At 36.3% G+C, this 25,462-nt stretch overlaps 1 protein-coding gene across 3 annotated transcripts in view; it reads right to left on the bottom strand.

Annotated features, from left to right (window-relative positions):
• LOC139985236 (uncharacterized) overlaps window positions 1-25,462 on the bottom strand; it is a 64,069-nt gene that overhangs the window by 24,643 nt on the left and 13,964 nt on the right. For all 3 annotated transcript variants that reach the window (XM_071999504.1, XM_071999506.1, XM_071999505.1), the window contains exons 2-4: window positions 24,595-24,862; window positions 7,717-7,839; window positions 5,388-5,507 (exon numbers count right to left, since the gene is read on the bottom strand). In XM_071999504.1, the coding sequence (XP_071855605.1) occupies window positions 5,388-5,507; window positions 7,717-7,839; window positions 24,595-24,745 (394 nt within the window). In that variant the 5' untranslated portion in view covers window positions 24,746-24,862. The remainder of the gene's footprint in view (window positions 1-5,387; window positions 5,508-7,716; window positions 7,840-24,594; window positions 24,863-25,462) is intronic.

The following is a 25,462-nucleotide window of genomic DNA, read 5'->3' as shown; positions in this document are numbered from 1 at the left end:
AGGAGGTACTATACAGGGAGGTACAACATAGTACTATACAGGGAGATACTATACAGGTTGTTAATATACAGTACTAAACAGGTAGGTACAGTACTATATACAGGTAGATACTATAGTACTATACAGGGAGATACTATACAGGTTGTTAATATACAGTACTATACAGGTAGGTACTACACAGTACTAAACAGGTAGGTACAGTACTATATATAGGTAGGTAATATACAGTACTATACAGGGAGGTACTGTACTATATACAGGTAGATACTATAGTACTATACAGGGAGATACTATACAGGTTGTTAATATACAGTACTATACAGGTAGGTACTACACAGTACTAAACAGGTAGGTACAGTACTATATATAGGTAGGTAATATACAGTACTATACAGGGAGGTACTGTACTATATACAGGTAGATACTATAGTACTATACAGGGAGATACTATACAGGTTGTTAATATACAGTACTATACGGGTAGGTACTACACAGTACTAAACAGGTAGGTACAGTACTATATATAGGTAGGTAATATACAGTACTATACAGGTAGGTACTGTACTATATACAGGTAGATACTACACAGTACTATACAGGGAGATACTATACAGGTTGGTAATATACAGTACTATATAGGTAGGTAATATACAGTACTATACAGGTAGGTACAGTACTATACAGGTAGGTACTACACAGTACTAAACAGGTAGGTACAGTACTATATATAGGTAGGTAATATACAGTACTATACAGGTAGGTACTGTACTATATACAGGTAGATACTATAGTACTATACAGGTAGGTACTACACAGTACTAAACAGGTAGGTACAGTACTATATATAGGTTGGTAATATACAGTACTATACAGGGAGGTACTACACAGTACTAAACAGGTAGGTACAGTACTATATATAGGTAGGTACTATACAGTACTATACAGGGAGGTACTGTACTATATACAGGTAGATACTATAGTACTATACAGGGAGATACTATACAGGTTGTTAATATACAGTACTATACAGGTAGGTACTGTACTAGTACAATACAGGCAGGTACAGTACTATATATAGGTAGGTAATATACAGTACTATACAGGTAGGTACTGTACTAGTACAATACAGGCAGGTAGCCAAGATCATTGCAAAGAATATAAACCTATTATAATGCACATCGGAAACATCCTTCATTTGCACTAACTGTGTGGATGAAATGAGCTTTCCATTAATCGCCATGGTTTTTGGCGTTGGAAATCTATTTTTGAACAAAATACTTGTTTCTGGATTCAGAGCCGTTTGGAAGGAACTCTGAACTTGAGCAATTGATCAATATCCTGAAAAATATAAAACCACAAAAAATGCTGAGAGGCCCTCAAAAACTTCCCACTCTCTCTTGACATTTGTATGTGTATCGAAACTTTCGTCAACAAAACTGTCATGTGACATATATCCGCCAAATTACCTTCAGGAAAAGAACTAAGGTCACCGAATACTCTGAGACTGCTAAACAAAATTATTCCCCTGTAGTGTTAATATTACTGTACGTTTGTTGGTTGAAGTGACACATGCCATTACAACACATTGCCGGCTGCAAGAACTGAAAGAATACATATACACCACACAGATGAGAAACGGAGTAATTTGACTTGGCCTGGATACGAAAGCACAAGAACAAAATATGACGATCGATGGAATGTAAACACACTTGACATCCTTTTCAATACCTCATCTAGTTGATTAAATTGTCTTCGATTTGAAATTTTTACCTCGAAAAATAAGGGCAGTAAATTAAAAGCCTTGACAGAATGTTAGAAGTAAATGGGGAGGGGGGAGGGGGAGCTGTGTATCGTGACATTTGGAAAATTAAATTGCAGGCAGCTAGCTACGACCTACTCATGATTACATCAAAAGCTGGGAGAGATTAGAAATGGTGCAGATAGAATAGCAGAAAACAGTAGTATTTAATGTTTGTGTCTATCCAAGGAACATTGGAGGCAGTCGGTATGTATAGCGATTGTTATCTGCTTTATACTATGTATGTATATAGGTATTTAGATCCTCCTGCAAGCAGGAATTCGCGAAGAAGCCTCATTGGCTTATCAAAGCCGCAAGCTGACCGAAGTCAGTCTCTCAGATTCATATTTAACGTCCATGATTATGAATTGTCAAGTGTCAACAACTCTGTAACTGGACGACATACATTAATCTTGGAGCGACTCGAGCTCGGTACCTTATGATTGAAAGGCACTGGCGTTAACCCCTGAGCTAATATATCTAATACATCACATAGACTTCCAAAACTTCCCTGGTTTGGGTATTTACAAGTGACAATACTTAGATGTCTCTACTCTACTACTGCACCTTCTCATCTACCTAGCCTAATAACTGGTAATGTGATTTTCCAAGAGACAAAGACTATCACCCGAATACAGGCTTCTCTATACTTGGAGGATTCAGAAGGCTAAGGAGGAGGAGGAGAAGGAGGAGGAGGTGATGTAGAGTCACCCTGAGGAGGGTCAAGGGGTTGCAGCAGTGCTAAAACATTACCAGTTATTATAGGGTAGGTAGATGGGAAGGTGCAATAGTAGGGTGAGGACAGGTAAGAGAGATTTGCAGTACAGTTTATCCAGGGGTACCCACTGTATCTAATGAGGACATCCCCAAAACTACTTATCATATTTTGGATACCACTTGGCTTTTTTCCCGTTTACCACTGTCTCCTCGCATCCTAAAACACACTCAGTGTTCTACCTGCACTCATTATGGACCACCTACTCACCAAGTATGGCATTGATCAATCATTCCCTTGTTGAGTTATCGTGCATACAAACTAAAGTGTCACACACACCAGCTGACCTGACTACAACAGTTCCTATGCTATTATAAGAACTAAAATATGGACAAACATGTTCTTCTGTCCATTCAAGTTTATATAAGTAGAGTCTGTGAAAACATGACCAGACAGCTTCACCAGGAATATACAATCTTCATATCCCCCCCCAAAAAAAAAAAATAATAAATAAATTGAAGTCAAAGTTGTAGGAATTTACATTACTTCTTGTATCAAGGCAAGGCCTTGAATAAGACTTTACAATATTATCTAGTTAACGCATGATACCCTGTCACACACCAAAGTGTACAAACCCGTGTAGGGTTATAATGTACATATTAACTCAAGGACACATTGTGATGATCTGGCCAGGAACCAAACCTGCAATCCTTTAGATCGCCGTGTCCATTGCCTATTCATCTGACCACCGAGATCCAAAATTTTTATTACCCAGAATGCAGAAATGCATTCTACACACTAAATATAAAGTCTGCCCAAGCTTTCCTTCTTGAGATATCATGTTTACAAGGTTTTCACAATTTCACCCCTGGTGACCCCAAATGACCTTTGACCTCCAGCAAAACAAGATCGCCATGTCTATTGCCTATCCATCTGACCACTGCGTTCCAAAAATTGTTTATTAAAAATTAAAGTAAAGACACAGAATATCAAGATACCAAGTCAAATTTGTCTTCACCCCAAAACACATTCTGTAATGGAATTTGAACAAATTTTCATATAGTCATTGATCATCAAACTGGATGTGTGCCAATTAAACCATGTCGTAGATTTTTCGTGCAAACTGTGTATTTCAAAATAGTAAAGTTTGTTTGTTTTATTATTATTAAGTCAAACCAAATCTATTTATATTACATAAAATGGTCTCTATTTCATAACGGTGGTTTAACAATGAACCGTTTCATAAACAGTGCCGCTCTCTGCGGTTTTGCCAGTCTGCATGAACTCGTCCGTTGATTATATGCAATGCTATTGATCCAATATTGATCCGAGCGGCTGCATGTGTCTCAAAAAGTACAGTTAGTGCGCGAGTGCATACGAGGACTAGTTATCCAATAATTATGAAAATCTTTTCACCAGGCCTCAAAATTAGTGGCAAAATGCCAGCGGTTTCTTGCCATTTGCCAGTCGAAATGAAAAAAAAGAGGCACTTGCAGTTTTATGCCTGTAGACACATTAAGAAAATGTAACGCAGGATTTTAAGTGGGTTAACGATTGTCAGTCAAAGAATCTAACAAGACACCATCGTATTACTGCTTACCATCGGCAAATATTATTTAGATTGGACTGATCTTAAAAGCCTGCATTACTGTAGGGCTTTGGCGATTCCTGAAACTAGTGGAGTCGAGTGCTCATGACCCTCACGAGTTCATGACTCCGAGTAGTGTCGCAACTTTCCTCATTTCGACATAATTTCAAACAAAAAAAACAATGTTGGGAGCAGAACTATATACATGGTTGGCTCATTATGCAGAAACTAAGTCAGAGTACACTTGGCCTAATTGCTTGCACACTATAAATACGATAATAAACAAAAGTTTTTGATTTTCCGCATCATACTGTTCTCCAATATCAAACCTGTTATAAACCTTCCCAAATATTTTTTCTCGGCCATTTACATAAACAGACGGGTAAAAGAGTGCGAAATCATGTTTAAACCTGCTTATATGAAGTACTGACCCAGATGTGTCTTACAGCTGATATGAATCAAATTATTCTCATTTCATGATTTTTTTTGCCCTTTAAGTAAACATGTTTTCAATTGTGTGGTAACTCTTGACATGGTTAGGCTTCATTGTGGTGTACGCGATCAATGGAAGGAAAGTCTTCATTTGGTAACAGGGAAAGTTGAGACAAATTTTTCTATCAGCTGAACATTGCACAATAGAGGTGGTGGAATGTATGGGAAATTTTGAAAGATTTTTTTTGTCCTTTGATACATAATGTTTTTGCAACAAAAATATCTGATTCTCACTCGAAGTTGCCATGGGGAGGGGGTGGGGGTGACAATGTTTTTGTCAAACTTAGATTTTGAAGATACAGGCTTCATTTAGGAACTGTTGCAGAGAATAATTCATCTGGCATCTCATAGCAATTTGCTCCAAATACAAAATGGGCAAACTGCTATAGAAGTTTAAGATGTATTGTGCATAGACAAAATTTAGATCCTTCCAAAGTGATACAAAAACTTTGAACACTAAATTTTTCCCTGGGTTGTAGTGGGAAAAAAAGGTGGGCTTTTGGCAAATTATCACGCAGTGAAAATGGAGAGGGAAAACTTTCGAAAAAATATGGGGAGTCGCAACCTCAATGAGGGAAAGTCATTACTGTACCCTCTTAGTAGAAGTGGCAACCACGCTCCCCCCTCCCCCCCTGAGTAGCAGTAGAGTTACTAGCCCAAATCTAGCCTGTGCGATAACTGATCTGTGTGTTGTAATGCATGAAAATGCCCAGTGATAATTTGATTTTAGCCAGTAGATGATTACCTGGTCAAACCTAACTCATATAAATGTATGAAGACCAAATGCTACTTACCCGGTCCAACCAAAGCAAAATTACTGACGGCTAGAGACGCTGCCTTCTGAGTCTCTATGTCGTCTGATTCCAACAGTGCTAAGACTGGCTCCATCATCTCTGAGGTCAAAGGTTGCAGTACTGTAAATTAAAACAAGAAGTATGAGGACATACTAAAGACATGTATGTGTTCATGCGAGGTCAGCCACAGACGATGTGCGTTAATATCATCGTTAATAAGAAGGGAGATTGCCATACGCACACACACACAAAGAATTGCCAGATGCTAGAGCGAGGTCAATACGGTAATGCATAGGTTATATGAGGTGAGGGAGTCTGTGAAATTGAGGATTTCAATGTCTAATACGGGTAGACACACAACTATTCATGGAATCAAATAGGAACACTTTCTGTAACTAGATTCTAAATGTGACATTTTGTCAAATTATGTGAAAAAATCGAAAAGATGTTAGTTTAGACATACTGTAATAAGTTCTGAAGTTTATATTCCTTCATGAAGCGGCATGATGGCATTACGATATCTCGACCAACAAAATGAGAAATGTTTAAGTTGTAAGCTAGCTTTCAAGCTTACAAGCATCGCTTCTGAGAGGTTGCTGGGGGGGGGGGTCTGATGAACCGCGGGTCAGTCCTAAATCCAAGCTTCTGGGTAGTGCCCATGCAGGCACTATAATATCTCGACCAACAAAATGAGAAATGCTTTAAGTTCTTAGCCGTTGGGAAGCTGTGAATTACTGTACTTGCAGAAACCTTCACTCAAGAATCTTACATGTTACAATTAGTTAAAGATTATCTAAAATGGTAAACATACAGTGACCATCTGCAGGCAAAGGAGTGCAACACAACAGTCGGTTGAATAATTCATTTCTGTGGATTATAGGACTTTTCGAGCCCAATTTTGGAAGCTACCATTGGAGATCCATCAAGGTTTTTTTCCCCCCTAAAACATCCTGTCCAAAGTCCAAACTAGCAATCAAGTTTTTAAGCATCGCTTCAGAGAGGTGGGTGGATGGGGAAAGGGAGGAGGGCATCTGGTGGACCATGGCTCAGTCAAAATCTAAGCTTCTGGGTAGTGCCCATGCAGGCCTATCAGATTGAAAATTGCTGAGAAGTATCATTTACTAAAGAAGGCTACTCCATATTTATCTCTGACCTAAGAGTTGTTGGAGAGCCTTACTCTTGCACCATACTAACACCATACTTTGAAAGTGAGAACAACTCAATGCAACTGTTGTTGATACCCTGTAAGCTTCACTTATTGCACCATCACTACACCACACCTTCAGACATGTATATATGTGATCAGACTAAGTTCAAGGACTTATTGTGGGAAACCAGCCACACTGTTCAGACACGTGTTATTTAACATAATAATTTGTAATCAGTCGACCTACTAAAATTCTCATATATTCATACCTGAGAACAGCTACAATGTTTTATTTTTTGGGGGGGGGGGGTGGGGGTTTCACTGGCTGCTTTGTTTTTTGTCTCTTGAAAAATCAGCCCACCTGCAAACATTCACACATTTTTTTTGAATATATTTTTACATTCTATTCACAGGACACCCACCCGGGTACAGTATTTTGCATGTTTCCATTAAAAGGAGTTGCTAAATTTAGCACTCAATAAAATGTTGACTACATTCTTCAGATTGTTAATTTTTTTTAACCATTTGAAATTGTTGATTTTGAAATTCAACTTGGCAACTAATTTTACATAGTCATACTATAATTTGTAGCAATTCACAAACTCAGAAGGTTATTAAAAAACAGAAAATTTATTAACATATTAATTAAAGGCAACTGAATAATAGTTTAAAAAGTCAAATGATACATTTAAAGGATCATCATTAAGTTGTTTTGTATTTTCCCCCTACACACGTCTAAATCGAGAAACCATTCAAGTAACCACCACACCATGGACGAAACACAACAAAATACTTCAACAGCTCAAACAAACGACACTAACATGTTCACACAAGCTTTAGACAGCTAACTTCTAGACTACTTTCTTCATCCATTCTATGAATATCCCAGACTTGACCAGTGACCATACTCTCCAATAAACACACACTCCAAATCTACCTTAGCCTAAACCTAACTAAATTGGTAACATTTTGGCACAGCGCGCCCATTGACCCACTTCTGGGTAACCTCTGGATCCACGACACAAAAACGATACAAGTTTAGATTCGAAATGATTTTAATTTGGACGATATGAGAAGTTGGTAGATTTTATTGGAAGAGAGATAGAGAGTGAACTTTGACCCGGAAAGTGGAAAAGGGAAAACGTGTAAGAGTAGTGCGAAGTAAAAATCTTGTTGACTTACACCGTTCACTGATCTCCGCCAAACACAGAGCAGCGGACCTCTGCAGGTCGGAATTTTCGGAATAAGTCAGAATACAGAGCGCCCTCAATCTCTGCGGTGTTAACACTGGCTTCATTTCATGTTCTGTAAACCAAGGAAAGAAAAGAAAATACCAAAGAGAGGTTCACAAATACATGTTAGCAAAATCTACACAATGTCAGAGATCATGGGAAAGTCAGTCGACCAACTGGGTTCAATCAAAAAGTATTGAATTTTCTTCAAATTGGTTTATAAAGCTTCAGTATACCTTTTAAAGGTCTTTTGGTTTTAACATGTTGATTAGTTTAAAGTAGAACGATAGTGACAGAAAAAAAATCTCTCATTTTCATATATAATATAGTTTATATGTTACCAAGCAACATATTTTTTTCATTTTCCAAATAGCACACCGGAAAGTTATAAAAAAGGGAATTGAAACATCGTTTTTTCGTCTCCGTAATTTAGGAATTTGCAAACACTGCAACGACCTTGAACAGCCCTCAGGTCAGTGAATGACGTCACTGTGATGATCTTTTCTGTTGTGAACTGTTCAGTACGGAGCTGTGCGTGCATTTCGTGTCAGCATAACTGTTATTTTCCGGCGTAATGTTCAAGACATAAATAGATAATGAATGTCATGGTGTTTCTTGATTTCTTCACCACGTGTTTAAAAGTTTTTTTTTTACGAAATTTGCGGCGATTTCGCAACGATTTCCCAATATCTGAAGAGGTAACTCGCAAGCTGACCCAAAGTAACGTAAATCTCAAGATCACGTTTTTGGCGGGTTTTATACAGAGTGATGTATGAATGTGCTCACTTACCAGTCAAACTGGCACAATGACAATAGTGATGATAGTCTCAAACGTAGATTAGTATAACATCCGAAAGAAAATCCAAAGTTTTAAACAAAGTAGATTCGCTTGTATGCACTAGGCCTACTGTAAAACATAAACGTTCCTTGTTCCGTGCGTCATTAAATCCAACAGAAAGGTTTCACTGAGCTTGAAATACAACCGCATTTGAACTCAATCGAGTAGTTAGTCTAGCTCAAACAATTTTCTCACTACATGCAATGCCTATTGCGTTTCACATGCATGCCTCGTGGTTTGGGCTTCAGGAGGAATCGTATTCTAGCCCAACTTCACGTAGGTCCGCAAACGGTACTTTCACACTGTGCAAACATAAGTGACAGTGTGCGCTACCGTAAGTAATACTTACACGATGTTTTGTTTCGCTCGAGCATACATACATTTCCTATTCGTATTACATTTAAAGTGGTTTGGAGGGTATGAACACATCTCTACCCAAAAAAACTCTGCCTAAGCGACGTCCATGCCCCAATTGAAATTTGCACGTGGATTCTCTCCTCACATAGTCATTGGGTTGTTCACGTCTGACATGTCTTCCATTTCCAACACTTACTGTTGCATTTATCGGGATATATATAAATAATGCGGAATAAAAGCATCAATCTTTCAAACTTTTTTTACTCTAGTGACCTTGCCACACGCAAATTTCAATTGGGCCCGAGATAGCTCTATGACCGATTATTCTGTAATTTACATTGGGGCAGTCGGCTTCACTAAAACGACAAGAAAAAGCAGGAACAATAACACCTTATTAAAATTAAACCGTTAAATGTCTCACGCAGTGTATCAATCTCCCCTCTGGGTTAGGTTGTTTGTCGAGTCCAATATAGAGTAGGTTGCAACTAAACTTACACACTAAGTGCACACTGCTGAAGTACACTACGCCGAGCTCACTTTGTTATCATCATAATGACGTCACATGTCACTGTAGATCACGTGATCATCATATCGCTGTTCGCGAAAAGCCCAATTTTTGTTTAAAAAATCAACGAGTCTAGGAATTTTTTTTAAGCCTTTCCCAACATCGGATTGACTTGAATTTTCACATGTGTAATATGGAAACCAACTAGAATACTCTTGAATAAAATCGTATTTTTTCGTCGATGCTGAAAAATCACTATCGTTCCTCTTTAATACCAGTTTTTATTCAGTACCTATAATTCTGAAAAAAAAAAAATCTATTATGTTATATGTGTGTGTGTGTGTGCATGTGTACTGTAGCCTAGCTATACTAACACCCTGTTAACATCTGAACAGTACAATTTATTTTGTTTTTCATTAAATCACTATATAGAGAGCTCTGTTTCTGTACAGTACGCCCCAGTGGAGTAGTCTCCTAACTATTCCATCGAATGTGTTTAAATAATTCACGTTCAGCACTACAACTACACTTTGCCATCTCGAGGGAACAAAAACCATTCATCCTCTGTAATGCACTCATGCACTTCTTGGTTGTTACCTACATATTGCAGAGCTCTTGTACCTGGCTGAACTACACTAACTGTATATAGTCTTAACCATACTATATCCCACACAATGGCATGCCTGTGTATATAACTACACAATCAATTGATACAACAATTATGAGTTAATTACATACATGTATACAAGGTGAAAAACGTCATTGAAATTTAAAATTGTCATTTAATTTTAATTCATTTCACACACTTTTACAGTGCCTTCTCATTAATGCTAAATTAATTGTGGAGAATATTAAATGACAAAAAACACACTGCATTCATGAATGCGTATTTCATCAATTTGTCGGTGTGATCTAAATTTGGTTTTGATGATCAGAGTTGGTGGGATTAATTAAACATTCAATTAAACATGAATATATCAGAAGAGGAATAATTAGATGTAGATGCACATACAGCAAATTTGAGCAAAGTACTGTACCTATAGTACTGTAGTAATCCTAAATATACATTCTGTACTTCATTATTACTACAGTAGGGTAATGTACAGTGTGGGCCTACACACATGTATGGTGTCTAACACTCGGCATACTTGAGAGAATGGCTTTCAGCAGTGATTAAAAGTTTTGACTCCTGTCCAAACCCCATCCCACCCGTCTCCCCTTCCCCCCTCCCCCACTACCACCCCCTCCCCTCACTTCAATCCTGTATCTGTCAGGGTTCCTGGTCTAACAGCATGTACTACTGTGTCTGCATCATTACAGGCTAGAAGTGCCAGATGAACAAAAGCCAAACCGAGGGACGACTGCTTAAACAGAGAGGATAAAATATATATATCTGATAATGTACCGAGGGACGACTGCTTAAGCAGAGAAGATACCATATATATCTGATAATATTCTGAGGGACGACTGCTTAACCAAAGAGGATAACATATATATCTGATAATATACCACGTTCCATTATATACAGCCATTATATATATATATATCTATATCTATATATATATATCTATATATATATGGTCATTTTCACAATCAGTGGTGTAACTTTTGTACACTCAGGGCCAAAATTTCAAACACCATATATATTAAAATTTTTACTAACATCACATGTTAAAGGGTTCAGATTTTTGTAACTTCAACTTTTCGGAGCTTAAACATATACGTTTATGGGTGTAATTTTTCGGTGACTGTATGACTCTAGGAAACTTTAAGCAAAAAGATATATTTTTAAGCAACCATATTTACACCGTCTTAAAACAGTACTCTGTTTCAAGTAAACTTGAAAATGCTTATCATTATATGTTACTTAAAAATGAAAAGGATTTGGCAGAAATTTTTTATTACTATTGCAGATATTTCCATGTTAACTGAAAATTTATTGGAAATCAAGGATTGTTTTTCTTAATTTTAACTTTAAACTATTTAATAAAAAGATAAGGCCAAGTCAAACACCCTAAATAATGTCTCCTCACAGAGGGCTAATATGCAATCCAAGTTGCACAAAAATCCATGCAGTTTTGCAAAAGTTGGAATTTTCCCACTTACGCGTTTCGGAGGTGACGTTAACATTTTATATGTGTATCGGAGGTGACAAAAATGTTTACAAGTTGGTGTAAAGGCTTTTTTGCTAATTAACAAAGAATTAAACACTTAAACTCAATGAATATTCATAACATCTTTAATCAAACACTGATTTAAATAAAAAATATCTCTGCCAAGTAGCAGAGAATGTACATCAACTACCTGTACAACTAGTGAAACAAGTGAAAGAATACAGAACACAGAATACAATAGTTTTATGTTATAAAAAATAGGTAAATGTCAGGTAAAGCAAATAAGGGCATTTAAAAAGCAATTGTAAACATTGGGCTGAAGTCTCTTACTGTGGCACTCATATTGCAAATGATTATCTCACATACAACATATATACCTTCAGTCTCTTTTGTTTCGGAGGTGACGCTAAACGTTTACACAACCCAGAAGGCTTGATTCATGCTAAAACACATAGAACTTACCTTGGAAAGTATGAAAAACATTAGAAGGATATGCTGATAATATTTTAATGACATTCATGATACTAGTGCTGTGACTGCTTTTGCTGCCATTCATGATAACTTGGAGACAATACTGTATCCATTCAAAATCATTTGGTTAAATTCACACTGTTTTGGCTAATTGCATATGAAATATTATACCACAAAGAAATGATTAACATTGCGTAGCCATTAGCCATTCTGACTGCTAGTTACAGTACATGTTGGTTACACTTTTGGCAGTGAAACTGACTGTCACATTCCTGTAACCTTTTACAAATTTGAAGAGGACATTCAGTCAATTATTCTGGAAAAAACACTTCATTAACATGACCTAACCACATTCTATCAAAGTGTTAGTGAAAAGTTAGGTAAACACTTGTCAAAAACTGCATAAATGATGGGCTAAAATCATTTAACAGCAGCTTGGCCTTGTTCACATTTAAGAATGCACCCGTACTTCAAGTCCTCAAGGGAAATTAATTCCCTTAGTGTGAACACTCCTTTACTCATACTTCAAGTCGGCATGCAGTCTTAAGAATTTATCCTGCATTCTCAGTAAATGTGATGTGAATGGTCGGAGACTTAATGGTGACCCGAGATTTCCGATATATCAAGTTGCTATTGGGCGGGTAGTACGTACATGTATGTGTTTGTCAGAGGTTGCCCTTCTTAACAGAAACACTACCAAACGATGCTATTCGTGAACCCATTTCATTTTCTTTGAACCAATTTGACCAACACTGCAGAAAAGATGCGGTAACGGTTGTGAGACAAAAACAAACTAAATGACAGTCCACTTAAATCTACTGTTATAACCTTAAATTCATTGTACGCCGTACTAACAGATTTTTGAAGAGGCCAAACTCTGTAATTTGATGGTTATTTCAAAACGGATGATTTTGGGTTCGGTTGCTATGGAAGTTAGTAAAAGGCTAAAACCGTTACGTCTGGCCTGGCCTATAATGAAGTTGCACTTACTACAGTAGCTTACTGTATACAGATACAGTAGACCTTAACATTAAATGCCTTTGATGTTAGATTAGCCTCAAATGCGACATCAAGCAGTAAAACACTGACTAGCAAGATTGTTTACTCATCCACTGAAGGGTTTGGAAGAAATTCAAATCTGGGTTAAAATGTTATGGTAATGCCAGTACGGAGTTGTTTGAATGCAGTTAACTGTTTATGTGCGATGATTGTACGTTGCCGTGCAGTGGTGCACGGAGTAGTACGTACTAGTACAGAACATAAGACAATGGCAAAGCACAGGGGGAATGTAAACAGCTGATATAACCTTTATACGCCTGCGCAGTATATTAATCTCGCAAACAGACGAAACTTACTCGTTCTGAAATGTGAATGCTTCTTGTTCTTAACTAGTTTATCCTCCTTGCGGACTTAATATCAATAATCGCCCAGGTTGCATTCTTAAATGTGAACAAGGCCTAAGAGACCATCTGGAGCAACAATCTAGAGTTAAATGAGTTTTCACTCTATAAAGGTTAGTTGTTTGTAATTGGTTGTTAAAGGCATTGAAGACTCTCCCCAAACCGTGTGCGGCCATCTGAAAAATGTAACTTTCTGTTACTTGCAAGTGACGTTTTGTTCGTGTCGCTACAAAATGCAGACAGTAATGAAACGTGATACCTTGTTATCTTTAGCTGGACCTGAGATGTCCATCGCTGTATCGTTTGTACAATGTGCTGTAGCTGTACTGACTGTACACTAGTGTCTATTAACGATGGTAGCAAGCTGTGTGTGTATTTTCTGGGATCAATGGTGGTGTCTAACACTTCTGTTACACATCGAAACTAGGTCAGATTACCAGCATTAAACGTTTCCTTTTGCACCAGTCTTCACTCTTCACACTCTTTAAGAAAAGGGAGGGGAATTCCCTGTTCAAATTTTATGTATTTTTGGGAAATCTCTTTTCAGACAATGTGCTGTGATAACAACAGCTCATTAAAGAAGCAATAAGATTCTTTCTTTTTGCTTCAAATGTTACAGCAGCAGGTCTACATATTGTGAACAAATATTCTGAACTTTTGTAGGATATTTACCTGGACCAAATAGTAGAGCCCTCCGTGGTTATAGTGGGAATCATGCAAATTAATGTGTATACTGGTACAGGTCAACATGGTGCAAAATTAAACCTGTGAACATGTACTCAACAGCACTGTAGAACTCACAGAAGGTAACATATGACTGCAGCACAAGTGAACTGCAGCACAAGTGTATGCACTAGTAGAATATTTTAGAAATATGCTCAAACAAAGGGATAGTTCAGTATATTACATGTAAACAATCAATGTCACCTCCGAAACGATAGCAAAGACCACAGGCAGATTGAGCTAATATCTGATAAATTTGTCCCATGTTAATAAAGTTTTAAAAACTGCATGTTTGGTGATTGTGATCTTTTATGGACAGCACTTCATTGCTAATCGATCATTTCATTCAAGTTTATTAATAGCACTAATGTAAGCAATGGTACGCTATCTCTTGTCCAGAAAGGGGAAAAAGTGGCAAGAAAACACATATTTGTAATTTATTCATCAACTGTGCATGTGAGAGTTTCATTAATACTTTGTTCAGTTTGTTACAGTGTTTTCTAAGGTAGATCAAGTCATCCATTAGCATATGATGGTACACAAACAGCAGAAATGTAAAAAATGTAGTGTTAACAATATTGTGTCACCTCCGAAACATTAATTTACAGTTTAATTCAAATTTAACATAATTAATAAAGGACCTTTTAAAAGATATTATCATACTGGTTGCTACACCTCTACAGAATTACTGTTATATGAGTTTTAGCCAAGGAAGATGTGTATTGGATCAGTAGAGATCAAATTTCCAACTAACCTGTTTCGGAGGTGACAAGGTGTTTCGGAGGTGACGCATGTTAACGGAAAGTTAAGAATCTCCCAGAAATTAAAACGACTGGTCATGTTGTCACAACTTTTACTCAAATATTACGTTAGGGGGTGAGGTATATTTTAATAAGTTCAAAATGGCTATACTATTGTTTACATAAATCTTGGACTAAAGAATGCTTTGTTTCGGAGGTGACGGAAAAGTTAACGGAAAAGTTAACATTAAATTTGAAATTAACACAATTTTTTTAAGAATTCCAAATGAAAAATATTTTTTGGCCCAGATATTAGACACATTAGTTATTGTAATAATGCAACCTTACTTAACAAAATTTACACTGCTTAACTAGAACTTAGTTGCAGTCAAACTTAGGTACCAATTGTTAACGGAAAATGTCACCTCCGAAACGACAAAATCTAGCCACCGTTCCTTGGAGAAGGAAAGGAAGGAATCCTGGGGAACACAATTGCATTTTAGTTTGGACACTTGTTGATAATATCAACCAGATAAGAACTGGAAAATACCTTCCACCAATAAGTACAGGCTCTGACAAAAACAGGGTAGTTGAGAGTGTACGGCTGAACTAGCATATTTTAAGCATATTTATGGCCACCAAATCAACCTGAAGAAACCGAGAAAGTTCGTTAAGCTACCCAAGGTAGACTTCATTTAGGATGGTCAAATGGCAAAAAATCTAAGAATTCTGGTATTTGGTCACTGAGTTACAAAGCAATAAGTGCCAATATTGGAAGTTACACCACTGATTGTGAAAATGACCATATATATAGTGCATACGTACCTTTCAAAATTACCAGTAACAATCACTTTACTGTACAGATTATATACTGTACATGTACGCATGTAAATCTGGAACGATTGATAACGGATTGTGCACAAGGACGAACTGTACTTTTACATGGGACTTGTAGTTCGAGTACAAAGAATAAGTAGGACTTAGTAATAATAATCATAATTAAAATTTGTATTAATGGGGAAAGTGCAACAATTCCATAAAATATGATCAAAGCCGATATCACATAAAAAATCACCCAAAATATATGTATTCATAATACAAATCAAGTTCAAAGGTAATTCTAAAAATCACTGAAAACTGAAAACTAAACCTAGTCAGTAAAAAAACAGTAAGTTAAACGCCAAACACTTAAATACAACAATATTATCAAAATGCACAAAGGCTGGTAACCAAATACAACTAACGAAATATAGCAAAATAGCTAATATAGGTGAAAAACAACTAAGAATAAGAACAAATGGGTTAAACAGCACTTAGAATCCGTAACTGCAATGAAACAGGCTAAGTCTATCTTTAAGTGTTTCAATGGAAGCACATTATTGGGTCGATCCTGCCACAAAGACGGAGCCAAATTTCAAACGCGCGACCACTATACTATACTATGATTCGTACTGTTTGACCGACTTAACAGAATCAGGCCTGGTGCAAATTACAGACCGGGTGCAAACCCACGAGGCTGGGTACAAATGCACAAGTCCGTACCCACAAAAACATTAGGTCAAGTGCAGGCAACTATGATAGAAATATCGTAAATACTAAAACAGGTGGAATAGTTACAAATCTGCTTATTATAAAGTAAAGATTCCTTCTGCCTTCAAAAAGGTACCAAAGATCAATGCAGTTACTAATATGTCCTAACTGGGTCCTTCTCATATTACTGTCACAAATGTTGGCCATACCAAATTTGGCATTTTTTTCCAGGCTAGAGATCTTGTTACTAATAATCAAACACAAAGGCTTCCATCTAATTGTATCTAATTGTAAGCAAAACCTGAATTACTGCAAATTGATGTTTGCTAGCTTTCTATGTCTTTAGAAGCTTCACCTTTTGACCCTAATATGTATGCTTTGCAGTGCATATTGTTTACAAATTTGTGCTCTTATATAAATTTGAGGTGTGTTTGTAGAAAGGATTAAAGACACTGAGCTAGTTCATCTCCATGGTATAGAAAACCTGAATTACTGCAAATGGTGTTTGCTACGTACCTCTTTATGACTAAGCTTCACCTTTTGACCCTAATATGTATGCTTTGCAGTGCCTCTTGTTTACAAATTTGTGCTCTTATTTTAAATTTGATGCTTGTTTGTAGGAAGGATTAAAGACACCGATCTAGTTCATCTCCATGGTATAGATAGATCAATTATTGAGTGAATAATTTAGGAGTGTTTTCTCAGTGGTTAAGACCGGTGCCTTCCAATCATAAGATCCCCAGTTCAAGTCACTCCAAGGTTGATGTATGTCGTCCAGGTACAGAGTTGTTGACAATTGACAATTCATAATCATGGACGTTAAATATGAATCTAAGAGACTAACTTCGGTCAGCTTGCGGCTTTGATAAGCCAATGATGGCTTCTTCTCGAGTTCCTGCTTGCAGGATCGGATCTAAAATACATACATAATTACTGGATTATATATACAGGATGATATTACCATTAATTAACACAGATTCATAGCTAGCTATAGAACTGTTAACAGAACTTTATAAGCTTGTAGTAATTAATACACTTAAAAATCCCTTTAGTATCCCCAAAAGAAATTGCTGGTAGTAAAAGTTTATCATTTTATCTTGTATATATATGGTGTGTGTGCCACAGCCATATCTGTGAAATTAAGGATGGAAATTTGTACTTGTAACTTAAAAAGTTTAACTGCATGGAAATCTGTAGAAGTATAGAAAGACATCAAATATTTTAAAAGTTTTTTTTACTTGAACTTTTTCTTTTTTTCTTAATTTTTGTCTTTGATATTTCCATTTCCATGTTTGTAAAATGTAAACAATAGATCTAAACAGGAGAACATTCTGTAACACCTTCTAAGTTAAGTCACCATAAATTCATGATGCTTTGCGCCCTTCCCCACCCCCACCCCCCCCCCCGCCCTTCCTCCTGACCCCATTCTCCCATCCAATGCAAAGCTTAGTGGGTATGTACACATCTGCTGTCATATGTGTACAGTACAGTATACAGTAATATGTACACAACCAGTGGATACATTCACCTCCAGCTGCGGTCAGCCAATTCTTGATCCTGCAAACTAAAACCTGAACAACCATTAAAATGATCGATCGATCACAGCCAAATCCCCAACCATCCCCCCCCCCCCATCCCATCCACCATCATCTAATACCCAGAGGAGCATCATTCTAAGTTGATGACCACCCATGACAGTATATACCCAAGTGACACACTGTATTGACGTCAGTATTCATCAGTCTATAGGGACTGAGTTTGTAGATCTTATTAAGATCAAGCCTTTACATCCACTCTGTGGATTAGAAAACCACTCTTTTTTTTCTACTAGATATTTAATACTTGTTGTTCCACTAGCAGCCAAGCATGTCTCACCCAGAATAAGTGTTCAAATTGTTGATATATGTGACCGTATACTGTATTGATAGAATCTGAAGATTCATCTTCTACAGCTGTAGCACTGTGAGTAATGTACTGGTCACAGAATATGAATATTCATCTTCTGCTGTGACTGCACTGTAATGACAGAATATGAATATTCATCTTCTACAGCTGTAGTACTGTGAGTAATGTACTGGTCACATAAAATGAATATTCATCTTCTGCTGTGACTGTACTGTAATGACAGAATATGAATATTCATCTTCTACAGCTGTAGCACTGTAAATACTGTACTGGTCTCAGAAAATGAATATTCATCTTCTGCTGTGACTGCACTGTAATGACAGAATATGAATATTCATCTTCTACAGCTGTAGTACTGTGAGTAATGAACTGTACTGGTCACATCAAATGAATATTCATCTTCTGCTGTGACTGTACTGTAATGACACAATCTGAATATTCATCTAATGAAGCTGTTGTTGTAGTACTTACTATAGTCATACAAACTGCACAAATATCAATCTTCGGCTGTACTGTGATGTTACAAAATGAATATTCATCTTCCACAGCTGTGTACACAATATCAGTAACACAAACTTGATACTAATAAAGCTGTGAACACCCAACTTCTTTCACTTTTGACAGACGTACAGTAGCATACTGTAGTCAGAGTCAAGTGAACTGAAATTACTTTTTGGCCATATTGTGATGACATCATGAACACAAATGAATATTCATGTCTACTATGTATACTGCAGTACTGATTGGATATTATGATCTATAATACACACGCCCTTGCTAGGAAATATGATATCCATAGAAATGTTCTGCTTTGTGTCAAAGGATACCAAGGAAGTGGGTTCCTTTTGTATATATGGAAATGCATAGTCTATCGGATAAATCCTTACAATTTAGCCCAACTGTGAGATAATAAGGTGACAGAACTTGTCTCCAATCAAATGTACATATATATACAGCTCACAAAGGATTGTCACATTTCGGCACATGTATGTATGCACCTTCTATAACCCACTTTTTATAGGTCATTGTCAACTTAGGCAAACTAGCTCCAAAACTATCTCCAAAAGTATTATTTTATTTTAGTTTTGTTGACTTCTACCATGTCTATTTATGCAGACTTTGTCTGTGGATGTAACAACTCCCTGCAGGAATATTAAAAGTTTCAATTTTCTTCCCTGACAGGTGAGAGAGTTGCAAGCTGCTGTAGTGAACAGTATCATTATCACTGAATATTCATAACAGTATATCACTGAATATTTATAACAGCTGGTCACATGATTTAACCTGTATATATATATATGTAAACATCTTTGTGCCATTAAACACAGCATGTACAGTAAATAGACTGTTCACGAATAATTTACACACAGTTGATGGATTGAGAGCAGAGAATTTTATGAGCCTATATATACTGTACGTGACAAATCACCCTGTAATTACAGTGCCATTCGAGCATGAACAAAATCTGCCGGAAATTGATGGATAAATTCATAAATCAAAGACAAGCACACAAAAAACAGGAGGCAAACGAATAAACGAAACATGAAGACTGTTGAACACAGGGATTTATTAATTACCTTTTTTGGTACTGGTACGGTATTTTGATTAATATTTTTTGTGAAGATCGCAAATTAAACAAAATAATGGAAAAATTATAGAGATTAGTACGGTACAGCCAGCAAGAGTGTGTATATTATTTTCAATTTTAACTTCATATTAATTACCAATTGTATTAACATTATGTGTTGCATAAAAAACCAAATAGGAAAACTTTCAAATATTGTCCTTGGTAACTTTGAAGTGAAATTTTGACATTTACTGCTGACTTTTATTCATATTTCATAATTTATTAGTTTCAGGTTCTCAACTCTGATATTAAGTAATACGTAAGTCCATCAAACTTTTATATAAATTTAATAATTCCATGAATCATACGATTATTGTACACCACACAGTCTCCGAATATACAGTTATGTATGGCTTTAATACACCTCTTGGCCGGTGTAGTGTTGTTTGTTTTAAATATGTCATGATGGATGACTTCACACAACAAAATGGCAGCAGCTGTGGATATTCTTTTTCATAAAACAAACAAAGAAGTCTCCCTTTGGTAGGCAAGGCAACCTATCTTCACATTTTAAGTAACACATATGCATGTGGCTCTCTCGAAACCACATTCTCACAACATCACATTTCAATCCAGTTTCGACGATGAGAGCCGCATATACACTTCAACCTAACTCAATGCATTAATTACCGTCTTTTTCTCATGAATCCACAACTGTAACTAAACTTTGGTTCATACTGTGAAAATTTTCCACTGAAACATCAGGTGTTAGCAATATATTCTGAACACTTTAAAAAGTGACCTTGCTCCAGAGGCAAAATTTCTTAGCTTGGAGAAATGAAACTCTTTTACTCTCTTCACTTTTCCAGGCTATCATTAAATCTAATTAGTCGACAGTTCAGTCATATATAAAGTATACCTCCAGCTCTGTACTGTACATACACAATATGCAGTAAGTCCGTATACAGTTCATAGCTCCAACCTCTTTTTACAGCTTGTGTACACACAAGAATTAAGTAACCGTTTTTCAGCGTGCATATTGAAACCACCTTCGGGCCAGGAAAAAATCAATAGTAAGAAATTTTATACGACAGTTTCCAAATACGGGTCTCCGTTTCCACCTTTTAATGGAATCTTTCAGACATATATGTATGTAAATCGTTGGACATTCCCATGATGCAAAGAGGGAATTGGGGTTGCTGCGGAGAGATAAAATGTGCCATGTAATGCAGAAAATTGATCTGCAGATGTATACATGTATGTGGTAATCAATGCTAGGGTGGATTGGTCAGGTGTTTATAGTTCGCAATACTGAGAGAAAAACATGAATAAGTGGATATATATATATGTATACTGTATTACAGAAGGTTTATATGTACTTATTCGTCCATGGTTCTGATTTCAGTCAGAATCTCGACCAGGTTTAACTTTTGTTTTGTTACTTTCTGTTTCATTTAGTTGTTTTCCAGCATAGCAGTGCACACAGTTTTCTGTAGTTGTTGTGCTCATAAGCCTTTATTATTATTATATACATATTACCACATAACAGTATACAGTAGTACTATACCATAGAGAAGTAATATATCTAGTATCACATCATAAAATGCTATGTAAAAGTTCAAGTTGTATATATACAAGTGTAAAGATGTACATGTATAGCAAGTTTTGTAAACAGTAACCATAAATTTAATATTCATGAGACAAAGTGATATGAGCCTTCAAAACTGCTACACAGAATTTTAAACACTAACTTATTCCCTATGAAGTATTGCACTACTACTAGCTGTTAAGGTATAAACTATAAATACTGCATAGTAACATTATATAGTCTCGACTACAGTATAGTACTGTACAATACTGTACTACTAGTATTGAAGGCATACACACTGTACTGCATGGTAGTATTATATAGTCTAGACTACAGTATATAGTACTTACTGTACTAATAGTATTAAAGGCATACATACTGTACTGCATAGCAGTAATATATCTAGTCTCTAGAGACTACAGTATAGTACGTACTGTACAAATTTCATACTGTAATAGTAGTACTGAAGGCATACAAACTGTACTGCATAGAGTAGCTATTTATAGTCTAGGCTACAGTATAGTACTGTACAATACTGTACTACTAGTACTGAAGGCAAAGATACTATACTGCATGGTAGCATTTTATAGTCTTTGATCGAGACAAGACTATAACTGTACATTATTGTAAATTTTCTTTACATGTACAGTTCAGATGAAAAGTACAAATATATCTATTGTTACTTTCAAATTGCACTGTCATCCCATCATGTAAGGCAGACATTTTTTCTTCATATGTTTATAAGTACATTGTACTCTATGATCATGCATTCACATTTTTCACACACATATGCTGTACATACAGAACTAGACCACTTAAGTACATGTAGATTTACATGTTACAATTTCAGAACACTGTACTTTTCTGAGCTCTTTACACTGTACTACCATTTTTTCTTTGAAAATCCAAATATAAGGAAACACAATGGATTTTTACAAACTTAATTGAAAATACCGAGCAAGATATCGGTCAGGGTATCACATCTGGTTGTAGCTCCCAGCAAGATCAATTACGTTAATTCAATCACCAAGAAAAGGGATCAATTCTTATTCCAGGATTCCACGCAGGGGGGGTATTAACGATTCCGAGGATAACGTGACTTAACTTTGATCTAATTAAATTCTATTAAGAACATTGTACAGTATTTCAATTTTTAAATACATACAAACACGCATACACATACATACTATACACACATATACAAGTTTTAAAACAAAGGAAAGCCAAATAAGCATTAAAAGAAATTCTCCTTCGATCTTGTTTTTTTACAATTTTTCTGGTCCAAATTATAAAGTTGCAAAATATCTTACAGGCTCAGTAAAGTGTATGCAATTGGTTTGCCTTCAGGAGTGAAGTATAACACAAACGTGTATACCACTTTCAAGGCAAATGTCAGGAAAACTATTTTTGGAACCAAATATTTTAATAATAACGTAGCATCTAAATACACAGCTCTCTGTTATATTCGCGCGTCTTTCTTTGAGCTGTGCATGACTGCACAGTCAGTGAAGGCCCGGGTGACGATCTACAGATATAAGGCCTCAACCATCAAAATGTAAAATTAAAAGCTAATCCATACAGTTAACTAACTAGTGTATACACTATAAAGCCATTATTTTTGTGATGTGTCAATTTTCGACTTCAAACTGAAAAGGGGAAAAAAAAATGGCAGCAAATTTTATAACTTATACTGTTGATCAGGAAGTAGCATGTCGATCAAAAAATTTCTTGCAGGATCGAACTGCCCTTTCCCTGTGACGACATATCAGGCAAAATAAACATGAATTGAACAATCGTCACAATTAGGAAATGTCTCTGGTTTGTGTACAAGCTGTTAGTTCAATTGCAAACTACAATGCCTGGAATAATTTATCCAGTATAGCATCGTAAAATGCTACGTTAAATAACAGACATTGCTACACGCGCCCAAAGATATATCTACTGTAGCAGGTTTTTAACAAAGAGAAGATAATATTTCATATTTTTGTAAAGAGACAAAAATTCAGGGCCTTCAAAACTGCTAAAATAAACCAAAATTTGAAGTATGAATTAGTCCCTGAACTACGGTTGAGTCTTTGAATCAAACCATTCATTCCGGTAACAGGCATATATATTCAATCCTTCGAGGTGATTGGAGACGTTATAAAAGTTGACAATTTTCACTTTGTTTTTGATCTGCTGGATTTCCATTAAAGTATATTAGAAACAATATTAGAATTAATACGTAACATGATTTAAATTTAGGCCAACATACACAACTGTTCAAAATAGCTAAACTGTACAATATTAGATCAATCGGTCAGTTTAAAAAATTTGGCCAGCGTTCACTTGACCAGGTATCAGATAATCTTTCCACCCGGCTGTTACCGTCAGGAATAGGGTACTATCTTATTGTTGTTACCTCGATCAGAACTGATTTTTATAATAGCGTCTATCAGAATAGATTTCCATACAGACCTAGATTCAACTGACAACCAACAGCATCAGATACTGTAGTTAAATATGCAGCACTGTGTACAATGTATACTGTATACAGTTAAGTACTATATATACTGTTAAGTACTACTGTATATTAAACACTGAGTGCATCAAACCAGAGTAAATTAAACATCAGGCTCCTGTGCGCTATGGCAAACATATATGTACGTATATACAGCACATGTTCAGCCTTATAGCAAAAATACGGATAAACCGTGAACAATGTTCAAATTGCTTTGAAAAGATCGAAAAAATCGTTGACCGTCACCATGCATTCAACAGATTGTCAATTACTTACAAGCAAGGAAGTAAAGTGAATCATTAGCTATTGTAGTGCTCTCATCTTAAACACAAGTAATTTCTTTTCCTTGGGGATACCAGTTTACTAGGAGTGGTAAATTAAATTCAGACTAAATCGAAGGAGCTTAGAACTTTATACTGTACACAAAAATTGGTTTGCCTTGAAAATATGTTTTATTTCCACCCCATAGTTACATTATAGCATATATACTGTTGAGACTTGAGACAAAAGGACCCAAACAAATTTGATGCATTCATTAATTGTACCTAACGTAAGATAACAGCTGAACTCATAAATATTCATTACTGTACCTCTGTTCAAATATGTCAGGAGTTCGTTGACTGCTGCCCTCTCTTCGTCCTGCAGTAACGGTTCGTACGCGTCATCGTCAAACTGTCGCATTGAATAGCAACTGCAGCATAAACAGCAGTAGGAGAAACAGTAATCCAAAATGGTATCCATAGCAACAGTAACGTTACCAAGACGAATAGCTCGTATCTTCTCTAGAGCTTCATGTATTTGAGGGTCGCCTTTGCCAAGACGAAAGCCTCGGTCGCCCTTTTGAGATGAAATGTAAACCTGTCAAGATATAAACAAAAACGCAAAATGTTACCGGATGGGTATTTCTATGAAGAACATGAATAACCTGTCTATATTGTCTCTCCGCTTTCTAGTCACTTCGCCCAACAACCATTTCGCCCAACTGCCATTTCGCCCAACCAGCCTGGTCATTTCGCCCAACCAGCCTGGTCATTTCGCCCAACCAGTATGGTCATTTCGCCCAACCATCATAGTCATTTCGCCCAACCAGCATGGTCATTTCGCCCAACCGTGTTGGTCATTTCGCCCAACCTTATTTTTACTAATATTCAGTCAGAATAATATTACTTTTTCTATTCCACTAGTTCAATTTGATTTATTTTGCGTTAGGTTACTTCGTAATAGGTAAATACAAAAGTGAGGTCCGCTCGATATTGATCAAAGTCTGAGCAGTTATTTCGGGTATAATGGGAGGATAACACTACTTTAGGCGTTTACGCATACAATGGAAGTTATATTATTATACAAACACAGGGGAATCTGTCTTCATAAAAACCTATCAAACCTGACCCCTAAAACACTGATCCATCATACTGACTAAAAATTCCCGAACGTTTTCTTATTAAATTGAGAAAAAAA

This window comes from Apostichopus japonicus, chromosome 17, assembly GCF_037975245.1.
Source record: "Apostichopus japonicus isolate 1M-3 chromosome 17, ASM3797524v1, whole genome shotgun sequence".
Classification (NCBI taxonomy): Eukaryota; Metazoa; Echinodermata; class Holothuroidea; order Aspidochirotida; family Stichopodidae; genus Apostichopus; species Apostichopus japonicus.
The sequence above is the reverse complement of the archived record's forward strand: the minus strand, read 5'-3'. Positions and strand labels throughout refer to the sequence as shown.